We start from the raw sequence: 12,590 nt of genomic DNA, 5'->3' as shown, positions 1-12,590 counted from the left end.
TGCCACTGATATTATGGAATACATTAAACAAGTGAATATTTCACTAATTAGAACAAGTTCCTGTGAAGATTCTGTTTCCTCTTTCTCAGAGGAACTTTTTCAGTAAAGCTAAATATATATATATATATATTTTATCACAATAAAGCGTCTTTCTGTGTTCAGTTTTGAACGTTAAGGTGAGCTCAGGTTTACCTGTAGCGAGTCGGTCTCTCTTCTGGCGCCACTGTGGAACGAACACGGTGATCTCCCTGTGGCCTCTCCGCCAGAACATTTCCACGGCCAGAGCAATGCCGCGGCACGAAAAGAACCGGTGAAGGCCATGACTACAAAAAAATAAAAGGAAATCAAACTTCAAAACTACATAAAAAGATGCAATGGAGTAGTAGGTCTGACGCTAACGGTTATTTTAGTTTCCCATCGATTATTCTGACGATTAACATGATAAATTCTGCAGATTTTTCATTTAAGCTCTTAAGCTTGTTTTGTACAATATTAAAATTCAAATAAACATAATTAAAATCCTTTTATAGAAATAAAACGAACAATTTTATTGGCTCTGTTGCAGTAACATAGCATTACTTTTAGTGTATGTTTGGTAATTTGTAGCAAACGATGCATCTACAGCAAAACGGCCAATTCTAACGTCAACATGTGAAAAGCTCGGCCATTTCTGCTTTACTTTAATACAGCGTAAGCCTAATCTGTTGAGTATTTGGATTAACCAATTATTGACTGTGTAACAATTTGAACCAGATGAAGACAAAGCTGCCCCTGGAGGAGTTCTGGATACAAATACTTACAGAAACAGAAGTTTTTTTCATATTAAATGCAAAATGTATATATTTTTGGTACAGTTTAGGTTTAATTATAGCTCTGACTTAGAGCTGAGCATTTATTATATTGCTTATCCTTTATTGCGATAAATTTCCTGTCATTATAAGAATTTTGAATGTCATTAACGATGTTTAATGCACATTTTGCAGAAGTCTTCTTTAATTTCAGATGCAGCTTCATACAAGTGTGGGGAAATAAACTGGATCAGAGAAAACAGCAGCTCATAAAGGGTAAATCTATTTAATTCAGGGGTGAAAAATATGAGTCGCTTTGCAGAAACTCACCCGAAACTGAATGCACCAACATCTGTCACTATGATGCAATCAGAAACAACGAACCCGAACATTTTAAAGATTAGCAACAACTTCAAAGAAAACAGGCTTTAATTAGCCTCTGCAAAACTTCCAGGAGACACAATTTAAAATATCAGCTGACACACAACGTCGCCGGTGACGTGCACAAACTGCAAGCGCACGTCAGACGGCCCCAGTTCAACATGCTGGTAGGTAGGGCAACAAAAACCGCAACGCAAACAACCAGCAGCAGCCGCCCAGATGAGAAACTCCCTGAGCAGGAAGCTGCAGACAGATCGCACAACTACCGACGTTATCAGAGCCAGCAGATCTCTGGTGCTGCTCATCAGGCCCAAACCACCAAACCAATACGTGTCAGGGATTTTTCTGTTTGTTTGTTTGTTTGTTTGTTTGTTTGAGCAGCAATGTTTGTTAAAAATAGCACAAAGTTTCTGTCATCACTGATGGATTATTCAGGTACAACAATTTCACAAAAAAAAAAAAAAAAAAAGAAATCCTGGAGGCAAATTAACCTGCCTCAAAAATTCATTAAATACTTTGTAATAATAAATACTGTTAAGCTATGCGGCGCAGTGTGGTCTGGCCGGAAGGTTATTTGTGTTGCACAACATCGCTCTCGCTTCTGCTAACGCCTGCGCCGCTGACGCAAGTATGCTAGGCGCTATTTTTAGCTGTGGAGAGACGTAGGCCTGTCACGATAACAAATCGTGCTGGACGATATGTTTGCAACTAACGATTATTTTATTAATCGATTATTCTGATGATTAATTGGATAAAATAGATGGCCACATTCTGCAGATTTTTCATTTAGCCACCTTAGAGTTTTTTCTTTACATAAAAAGACGCAAACAAGTAAATGATTCAATTCTTTTTCTAAATAAGAAAATAATTTTTTTAAAATGCGGTGCCAACGTTCATTTAGTGAAGCTTGAGCTTTTGTAGCAAAAGATGAATCTGCAGCTAAAAATGCTTCCAGACATTAAAAGGTTAAACTCTCAGCCTTTTCTGCTTATGAATACAGTGTAGAGCTGATCTGTTGATTTTTTAAAGAAACAATTAATGAGATTAGTTGTGATTAATCATCAACTAATCTAGTAATCTGATCAAATCTGAATATTTTTCTGCATTAACCAATTAATAATTGGATAGCAAAAGCAGATGTTTTTAGATTCATGTGAATCTTAAACTAAGTCACTCAGAGTTTTGTCTGTAACATACTCAGAAGTTAAATTTTTTTAATTAAAATTCCTCCTCGTCATGAGAATATCTCTCCCGTCTGCGCTGGTTCTTTCCCTTTCTGCTCGGGTTACTATCAGGTTTCCAGATCTGGACTCACGTGAGCTGTGGTTTCACAGAGACGCATGCAAGGCAGCCTGAGCAGGTTCGTGATGCTACAAACAATATTTAGCAGCTTTCCTTCCAAGCTGACGTTACGCGGCCAAAAGAACAACCAAGAAGGAAGATTATTGGGACTTTTGGGGCAAACGGTGATGCAGTGAGTTACAAAGCTGCAGCAGAAACAGGCACTAAAACACGGCAGATGCCGTCATCATAAACTAAAGAGATAAAATATTCCAACTTGAAATCTGACGAAGTTGCTGCCGAGACTCGTGATGCTGATCAGGGGGAAACATTGCAGACCCGTTTCACTTTCCCTGGTGTTTTAACTCTACAAACACGTCAGACTGTAAACAGGGTGCATTCAGAGGCGGATCGTTTTCAGCCAGGGGTCAATATATGCAAAGAGCAGGGAAGTTCCCACAGCTGCTGAGAGAGAAAGTGATGAATGACATGAAAGTCGGGGTAAGTCGTGTAACAATCACCAAACTCTGCGGAAACGCAACCCAAGGAGGGAAAATGGCTCAACTTCATTTGAATGATTTTAAATAAGTTTTTTTTAGGATCAGGGCATGTCCTGGTCACTGGGACGTTTTTTAAAACTAAATAAAAATGTTTTGAATTATTATTTAGTGATAAACTCTCAATAAATTAGATTTTATAATAAATTCCTGACAGATTTGATCATTGAAGAGGTTATTTCTAACTAGAATTGAACCGATTAATCAGAATAGTCATGATTAATCGATTATTGACATAATTGTCAACTAATATAGTCATCAATTAATCGTTAACTGGAATATACAGATTCACTTGCTAAACAAAAACATACACACACAAAGCAGTAATTAAGCAAAAACTGTACTAAAAACAAATACATTTTGCATTTAAGATTAAAACAGAACCTTCTCTGAACACTCAAAGCAGTAATTAATTGTTTTTATCCAATTAATCATAAAAAATAATTGATAAAATAACTTCATACTTTTAGCATGGACAGAAAAACTGTAGAAGTAAATATCAAGACGGACCTTTTTACTCCGTACTGGAAAAAATTATTTACATAAATCACATCTGGACTTTGCTATTTTAAAATGATATACTCTGTTAAACTAGTACTTTCCCATTAATATCAAAGAATAATTGACTTAAAATAAGCTCTTATATCTACCTGAAATGCTACTTATGAGTTAGTTTTGATTTATTTCAAGTGTACTAAGATATTTGCACCAAAATACCTGGTAATACTTGGTGTTTTTGCAGTGTAACAAGGGTCGTCAGAGTAAATGGGGTTGAAAATAAATGGATGATATACTTTCTGCTATTTATTTGTCACATAAAATCCCAGTGAAACATTTTGGTGTTGTAAGAAAAACAGGCAGAACCGAACTGCTGGTCATGTTGAAACATTGGGTTGAGTCAGAGGTGCATGATGGGCAGAGTTCGGGTAAAGCAGGAAGAAGGAAGGAAGAAACCAGAACGTGAAAGGAAGTAGTTGCACAAGCAAAGAGTCAGGATAAGGTCATGCAGGATGAAGACCGAACCCATAAATCAAAGCGAAAGCAAAAACTCCTTTCATCTTCATCTGCACATTAAGTCCGTGACAAACAGCTTCTGGATCAATCAGAGATTGAAATCGCTGGTTTTCTTTTTGTTACTAGAAAAGGTATTTTGTTCTGAGAAACACCTCCGTAACGAGCCGCCCTCGCTTCGACATGGTGCTACAGCTGCTCTGAGGCCTGCGCACAGTCATACCCAAACATGATGAGTCACAACAACATGTGAAGGCGTGGGCGCGCCAACGACGCCGGGGTTGTAGCACAGACCTGCACGCATGGTTTTGTGTGGCGCGTGCATGAAGCGGCGGCGACGGTGCTGATGGGAAGGGTGGCGGCTTCGCGAGTCAAAAGGAGAACAAGTAGTATGCGGTGTGGGACGCGACACCAACCTAACACAGATTCGATTTGTCATCGGATGAGTAGCAGCTTCACACAGATTCTTAAATTTAAAAAAATCAAACTAAAACTGATTCTGACGAAATATCAACATGAGCCGGTTATGACTGGCACTTATTACCAACATTTACTCCCTTCTTTGTTTTTGTATTATCTCAGAAAACGAGGATTGACTCAAGCGGCGCTTAAAGAAAATCTCAATTTCGGCCAAAAAAAAAGCCAATGACTGATCGCTTACGGTGTGCCAGTAACTCCTGTTCACACCTGAACCACAGCGGTATCACATTTATCACCCCAAAGGTGAGTAATGAGGGAGGTGGACGATTCTTACCAAAATGTTAGTCATGATTTTTCTTAAAGTGAAATCAGATTGTGATTCTGTCACAAAGTCTTATTTTTGCCGATAAAGCTGAGGCTGTTTCTAACAATTCTTAAGTCACTTAAGCCTTTTTTTAATACAATATTAGAAATACAGAAAACAACTCAATTCATTTTTTAAATAAAAAAATACAAATTCATTGCCTAAAATGCAGTAACATTTTTGTGTATGCTTGATCATTTGTAGCAAAGGATGAATCTGCAGGTAAAAAAAGGCTCAGTCTTTCCTTTGACTTAACATTAACACAGGATTAATTGTCAGTAATAATCGATTAATTGACAACTTTGACATTTTTGGTCCCAGCAGGCCTGCTGTAAGTTTATTTTCAATACACACGTGTCAATATTCTTTGTTTATTGTGAATCATATGAGATTTTATCAGGCAGGAAAAGGAGCCTACGCTTCCCCTCCTACTCTAACACTCCAGTTCATCATCTCAAGAGTTCTGTGGCGACTCGACACCTAAAGGACTGAAAGTGACCAAGAAGTGAGAAGCTGTGTGCAGACTCACGCCATCGCCACGTTGCTGCCGTCTATGATGATGTGCCTGAGGTCCGGGTTCCCCCGCTCGTTCGGCAGGTTCAAGGTGAACTGGGTCCGCAGCGACTGGTGGAACCGGGCCAGGCCGGTGACCGGCGGGGCTGGCGGGTCGTTGGCAGGCGGGGTCCGGGCCACGCCGCCCTGGAAGTTCACATGGCTGATGGTCTGGTAGGCAGAGGCTGCGGTCCGGTTGATGGGCTGAGTCGACTGGGAGGACACAGGAAGCGGAAACACTTAGGGGAGGGAACTCAGAGCAGCAGCTCATTCTCAGCTTTAAGTAAAAAAAAACTAATAAAAGTAAATAAAAACGAATAAAACAGAGTAAGACTCCAAGGCTGGAGTCATGTCCAACTACAGAATTAAAAAGAACAAAAACTCAACTAGTCTAGGTTCGCTAGTCGCTAGCGAGAGAAATTTTTATGATCTTATGACCAAAGACAAAAAATAAATCCTACAACTGCTAAAATCTGACACAACTCCATTTTTGTTTACATTTCAAAAAGAAGGAAGTTGCGCTCAGGTTCTTCTTTAGAGGTTTTTGTATAGTTTCCTTCAGTTGTTCGTGGAGCAGCGCCCCCACAGGCGAGGAGGGGAACATGTTTTGACTCGGTGCAGAATGACAGAGAACCGCAGCAGAAAAAATAAATCAATGTCGCATTTTTGGTCCCAATTAAACTGAGTTTATCAACTATCAGGTGTAAAAACACCTTTAATCACTTTACTTAGTAAAACTGGAGTCCGATTTGCTACCAATGGTCAAACAGGGTAGCAGTTGTTATGAAATAACTACAATCAAAACCTCAGCACTGAAAAAACACAAAAACTCACCAAGTATTTTTTGAATACCTTAGTACATTTAAAATAAGACAAAACTAAATTACTATGTTTTAGCAAGAAGTCAGAACTTGTTTTTTTCAGTCAGTAACTCTTCAATTTTGATGAAAAAGAACGAGATCAATTGGCCAATAAATCCACTTATAACAAGACATTTTTCCCCTGTTATCAGTGAAATAAACTGTTTCATCAATATTAAACCATTGCCTTAAAACAAGCTCTGACATCTTGCTGAAAAGTTACTTATGAGTTAGTTTTGAATTAAAGTGTACAAAGATATTCGCACTACAAACTACACCAAAAAGATAATGTGTTTTTACAGTGCCTGACCTTGGACTGGATGGATAAATTAACACATAATTCAACAAAACCAAACAAACAGAAACTCACGCTGGGAGTTGAAGCCAGAGAGGCGTTACTCAGCCACTGCGGCGTGCTGCGCAGCGCCGTAACGCTCTCCACCTTCACTGGTCCGCCCAAAGTTTGAGTCCCGCATCGAGACAGGTAGTCCCGCTGCGTGACCCCGCCCCCTCCCCGCGCCAGGTAGTCTGTTCGGGACCCGGACTGCGTGGGGTCAGGGTGCGGCATCGTCATTATCCGGGACATTCGACCGTCTGCCGTTTTGGCGCTGGTGGGGATGATGTTGTCATCGTCGTCGATCGTAATCACCTCGTAGTTCCCCGCTCCGCCCTGAGCACTGGAGCTTCTCTTGATTGTGATGGCCTATAAAGGATGTGACACACAGAAATAAATACATGTTTATTTATTTAAACAAATTTAATCAAGGTTTCTTCAACTTTATATTGTTACTTTAAAGTTTAAGTGTGGAGATTAAAATCCGGAAGCAGCAGCTTTGCAGATTTTCCTCTGCAAAGCTGCTGAAACTCTGAATTCCTATAAATCAAGGCTAAAACCCCCATTTGTTTAATATGCTGCACCAATTTATCAGCACGCTGATTTATTGGTGCAGATTTTGCTAATTTTGGGAGATCTGTGATCCGTTGATACTTAAATGTGAAGCCGATCTTTTCTACCTCAACAAATGAACCCCGTCCTCTTCTGCTCTGCAGAGAGAGGTCTGACTGACAGACCGACTCACCAGCTCATGTCTGCACGTTTGCAGTCGCCCCACTGTTGGAAACTCAGCAACTTTCTTGCTATATTCTGTGACGTTTCAGATAAAAAAAATTCAGTATCGGCCAAAATCGGAATCGGCAGTCAGGTTTTTTAAAGATCAATAATCGGAGATCGGCCAAAAAAACTGCAATCGGTGCACGCCTAGTCTGTAGTAATCTGTTGGAGTAAAATAATCACTGGTTGCAGCCACATTCAAGATTCGTCCTTGGTTTGACAACATTTATTCTAGTCTAGAGTGATTCTTTATTTGTCCCTTAAGAACAAAATGTATTGGTATCAACAGCAAATTGACAGATTAATGGAAGCTTTAAAACGTATGGATTGTGCTGTAATGGCCAGAAATGAGGATTATGGGATTATTTGTGGCTTGATGTGAGATTACCTGCTGAGTGCTCGTCTCACTGCCGCTGCACTTCCGCCGGTGTCCCAACCCGTTGCTGCTTCCTCCTCGCTGACTCGGCTTTATGTTCTCTTTCGACCTCCCAGAGTCTCCCAGCTCCTTTTCCCTGAAACGGGACGACATTGACGAGGCCGACGAAGACGAGGACGAGGAGGAGGAAGAGGAGCAGAGGGTGTCAGCGGGACGCACGGAGTTCATTCGTCTCTCTCTGTCCCCTACTTTGCAGTCCTGCTCACAACGTTTGGTTTCTTCAACTATTTTCTCCAGGATTAGAAAGGTGTCCTCTGTCTGCCCCGTCGCCTTGACGACGCGCTCCACCACTTCCTGCTGGTAGCCCATGGTTCTGGAAAGGAAAAGTAGATCTCACAATGTAGCCACAACTTTTAAATGACGCCCACAGTAAAATTCAAGCCCTTAAATTACATAATTTGTTACCGTTATTAATAACGTTTTGTGGTATTGTGCTTTATTCTACAGAAGGGACAAAGTTGACTCAAATTTTAGGTTTTGAAACGTCTCTCTCACCTTATACAGAGAACAAATTTAAATGTTATTAATTCAATTCAACTAATAAATTAATTCAAATAAATCTACAGTCCAGTGTCAAGTTACAAAAACAGATAAAATACAACATCTCTTCCAGTTGACTAAAAGTGCTGGAGCTCAGCTTGGGTTGCTAGGTAACGGGCGGAACTCTGCTGGGGTTGCTAGGTAACGGGCAGAACTTTGCTGATGTTGCTAGGTAACGGGCTGTGCTGTGTTGGGTTTAGTAGGCGAGGGGCCGTTCCTACTTTCTAAAGGTTTTTGACGACAAAAAACATTAATTTATTGCCAAAAATTGTCTGGGTGTTTTTGTCTTTAAAAGCAGCTGAATCCCAAATGGAAAAACAAAAACGTGGAAGGTGTGAATTTCCCTTTCAAGGTTTACCTGAAAAAGTTCACCAGGCAGCGGAGGTTGGTTTCCGGGCTGACGGCCTCGCCGTCATCTGGTAAGGCCTCGCCGGACTCCTGTGTGATCGGACCGGCCACCGTGTTTGCTTTCCCTGAGTAGCAGGAGGAGGAGGAGGAGAGCGTACAGGAAGCAGACGGGGTTTTGGACCTGCAGCTGCTGCCAGCGCCCCGGACCTCCCTGTCCCGAGGACGCTCCCTCGCCGTCCTCTCTGGCGACTCCTCCTTCCGTTCCAGGGAGTATTGTCTCTTTGTGTCCCGAGTCTCGCTCTCGGACGAGCGCCGCTTGTGTGAGGGTCGGGTGCCGTTGAGCAGGACCGCCTCTGGACCCAAACCCGCTTTCCCGCCTGTGCAGACGGCCGCCGAACCGCCTTTCTCCTCAAAGCTGGTGTCCAGGATGCGGTTGGAGAGCTCCGTCACCGGAGTGCTGCTCTGTGAGCGGTCCTGGTCGATCTCCGCCATGCTGGGAAGCAGCGCCTGGTTGACCTGATGGTGGGGATAAAAATGATTCACTGAAAAAACTGAAAATACTACCAAGTATTTTTGGTCCAGTTTTGTCTTATCTCAAGTATGTTAAGATATCTGCGCAACTTTTGAGTACAAATGCAGCTAATTTGAGCCATGGTGAAAAAACTGACTAAAAACTAATCGTGATTAATAATTATTGAAATATTCGTCAACTAATTCATTAGTCGTTAAATACAGTAAACATACCCAAACATGTAGGCACAGGAAAGGCTTTAGACGCTCAACCTCACAGCTAACTAAGCTGAGCGACTAACTCACTCGCTCTTTGGTTGCCTAGCAACAACTTGCTGGGTAATAAGAACTTTCAAGTACCCTCAAAATTTGGTTGCCTAGCAACAACTTGCACAGTGACTTGCGCAGCAGTAGTTTCTGGTTTTGTCACTGTGCCTCACAACTGCTTAGAAATAAAAATGTTGTGAAAACTGGATAAAACAGGAGGTTATGCCAACAGTTTGGTATTATTTCAGATACATAAAACAAAAAAAAAGATGAATAATTATCAACGTTTGTATCGTGATGAGTTTTTCATCCAGGCCTGACACAACTGCAGAAATAAATGGACCTTTTGATGATTTTCTGATTATTCTGTAAGTATAAACCTGCATATTTTTTTCCCCCTAGAAGCGTTTCCCATGGATCGTATGGATTTAACCAACCAGTGCCGATGTGTTTGTGCTGGTGGGGCTGTGAACCAGTCCCAGTAACTCCTCCTTCAGGGCACTGGGCAGCAGCAGGAGCTCCATGGTGTATTTATCATCTCTTTCCTCCACGAAAGACTTGAACGCTCGCTTCACCGCCGGTTCTCTGTCACTTGGCAGACTCTTCTTCTCCTGCACAGAAAACACAAACAAATGAAGAAAAAATTCTAAATAATTGCCAACTTAGTAACTTTGACGAACGTAATTTCACCAGTCCTACTTGGAAGAGAGCAACAAACTGCTGAACTCTGCTTTGCGCCATCACAACGGGCTCAGCTCGGCCCACCAGCCACAGACGGCCCGGCTCCGGCACCAGAACCTCGGCGCTGGTGTCCCGTATGAGCCTGTCCAGGAAGAGGCCCCGGGCCCCGGCGAAGATGCAGTGCATGTCCGTGGGATAGTGCTCCTCTTTCTGCAGCTCCGGGTCGCAGAGCCCTCGAACATACTCCTTCAGAGAAAAAACTAAAACATTAACGCTGCAGCTTACGGCTGTTTTAGAAATCAAGTTTTCTGACAAATAAAATAATATATTAGAAAAGATAACTCATTCAATTCCGTTTTTAAATTAGAAAATTAACATTTTATTGCCTAAAGTGCAACAATATAGAATTCCTTTGATGATTTGTTACAAAGGATGCATCTGCAGCTAAAAATACTTATAACAAGAGAAAAGCTATAAGGATAACCTTTTTTTTAATTAACTCATTAACTGAAGAGCCAAAGGTGCTTAAAGGGAGACATAATTATTACAAAGTTGTTTTTCTCTCTTAAATAAATATGCATGTGTATTTTTTACAGCTTTACATTGCTATAGTGTGACCTTCCAGCAAATGGCCGTTTTTGTTAATGTGCATACTCCAGGTAACGATTATTTCGATAATTATTATGATAAATCTGATTAATCATTTAATGATTTAAGAGCAAAGGGTATTAATAAGAGATAATCTCAGAATTTGACACTTGACGAGTTTCAGGAAGAACATATTTACAAAGTTTTTTTCATTAAATACAAAAGGTATAAATATTTTTACAGCTTTCGCTTCATTACTGCTCCGACCGCATCATTCTTTCAGCAATTGCCTCTTTTTGAGTCTTTATATTCCAGTTAACAATTAATCAATTACTAAATTAGTTGATGGTTATTTTAATAATTGATTCATCCCTAAAAAAATGGATTTCAAAATCACAAAAGAGCAAAATTCTTCATATTTAAGCAAATGCGAAGAGAAAAAAAAAAGAAAAAGAAAATGAAAGTAAGGTCGGTGGGTTTTTGTATTAATTCACGTCACGTGAGGCTGAAACTGAACAATTTGCAAAGAATCAGATTCAGATACTGTCCTGGCTGAGGGAGACGTTTGGGTGAATCAGCAGCGTTCTGACTGATAACGTGACACGCCCGTTTAGCATTAATGAAACACTCGACGCGACGGAAATGAGTCAACAATGACCCCAGCAGAGGAGCTCAGGTCTGCGCTAGTCAAGAGAAACAAGGTGAGGCTGATTCAGCTTTTACTGAAAAGACTCTTTATAATAAACTTTTATAGAAACTGGAGATATTTTTAAAAAAACAACTTCAAGTTCATAAAAGTAATAGATAATAAAATGGATTTACTGAAAATCTCCAGCTGAACAAACACTTTACAATAAAATAAACAATATTTTAAAAACATCAAGTTGACAAAAAATACAAACATAAGTATAAACGGCCCTTATTAAAAATTTAAACATAAAAAAATTGTCTATTCAACTCATGAAAAATTTTAGTTTTTTAATAAAGAAAAAAAATCATGACATTGATATTAAAAAATCTAAAATTCAAAAAGAATAAAAAATATAATAAATGACCTTTAAACCTGAAATAAATGTATTACAAGTTAATGTAATACAATAACTTGTAATACATTAACTTGTAAAAGTTGAAAATTCAATAAAAGTTTAATTTTCAACTTTTATCGTTTATAAAAGTTGAAAATTCAGAACTATATACCAAGTTGAAAAGAATAAAACAAATAAAACCTTTTAGCAAAAATCTAAAACTGAATAAAAGAATTTATTACAGGTTAACAATAAAAAATTAGTTCTCATAAAATTTTTAGAAAACATAAAATTGATGAAAAAAAAATAAGCCTTTACTAAAAATAAATCTATTACAAGTTAATGAATTAAAAATATATCTCAATAAAAGCTGAAAAAGATCCCATTCAAATTTAAATAAAAATATGATAACATTAAATATAGAATAAATAAAATAATTAGCTTTCACTGATTGCAGCTAGCTAGATCAGTCAATAACATCGCATTTTGATATTGGCCCAAATTTTCATATCGTTTTATATGATAATTTTGATATTGCTGATGAATTTGCACTAAAATCTGACAATTTTTGTCATTTAGTTACATATTGTATCGTAAGATAAGCAGAACTGGGCCAATATTAACGACCGATGTTTGTTTACATCTTGTTGCCGTTTGTGTTTCAACAGCAGATTGGTCATGTGACATTTGTTTGGTCATGTGATACTGATGCAGTGCAGGACCGAAACATGTTTGAAGCAGAGAAGCAATGTGGGCATTGTGGTCGTTTTCTTAATGTTTCGAGGAAAAATACATGTAGCATCGGTAAGTATCAGTTATCAGCCATTTAGCCATTTAGCATCGGTAAATATCAGTTATCAGCCATTTAGC

The 12,590-nt window shown here is 39.4% G+C and overlaps 1 protein-coding gene across 1 annotated transcript in view; it reads right to left on the bottom strand.

Annotated features, from left to right (window-relative positions):
* n4bp1 (nedd4 binding protein 1) overlaps positions 1–12,590 on the bottom strand; it is a 25,314-nt gene that overhangs the window by 7,008 nt on the left and 5,716 nt on the right. The window contains exons 2-8 of the mRNA XM_008412539.2: positions 10,126–10,353; positions 9,864–10,037; positions 8,660–9,165; positions 7,714–8,074; positions 6,585–6,917; positions 5,332–5,567; positions 193–323 (exon numbers count right to left, since the gene is read on the bottom strand). Of these exons, the coding sequence (XP_008410761.1) occupies positions 193–323; positions 5,332–5,567; positions 6,585–6,917; positions 7,714–8,074; positions 8,660–9,165; positions 9,864–10,037; positions 10,126–10,353 (1,969 nt within the window). The remainder of the gene's footprint in view (positions 1–192; positions 324–5,331; positions 5,568–6,584; positions 6,918–7,713; positions 8,075–8,659; positions 9,166–9,863; positions 10,038–10,125; positions 10,354–12,590) is intronic.

Source organism: Poecilia reticulata, linkage group LG6, assembly GCF_000633615.1.
Source record: "Poecilia reticulata strain Guanapo linkage group LG6, Guppy_female_1.0+MT, whole genome shotgun sequence".
Classification (NCBI taxonomy): Eukaryota; Metazoa; Chordata; class Actinopteri; order Cyprinodontiformes; family Poeciliidae; genus Poecilia; species Poecilia reticulata.
The sequence above is the reverse complement of the archived record's forward strand: the minus strand, read 5'-3'. Positions and strand labels throughout refer to the sequence as shown.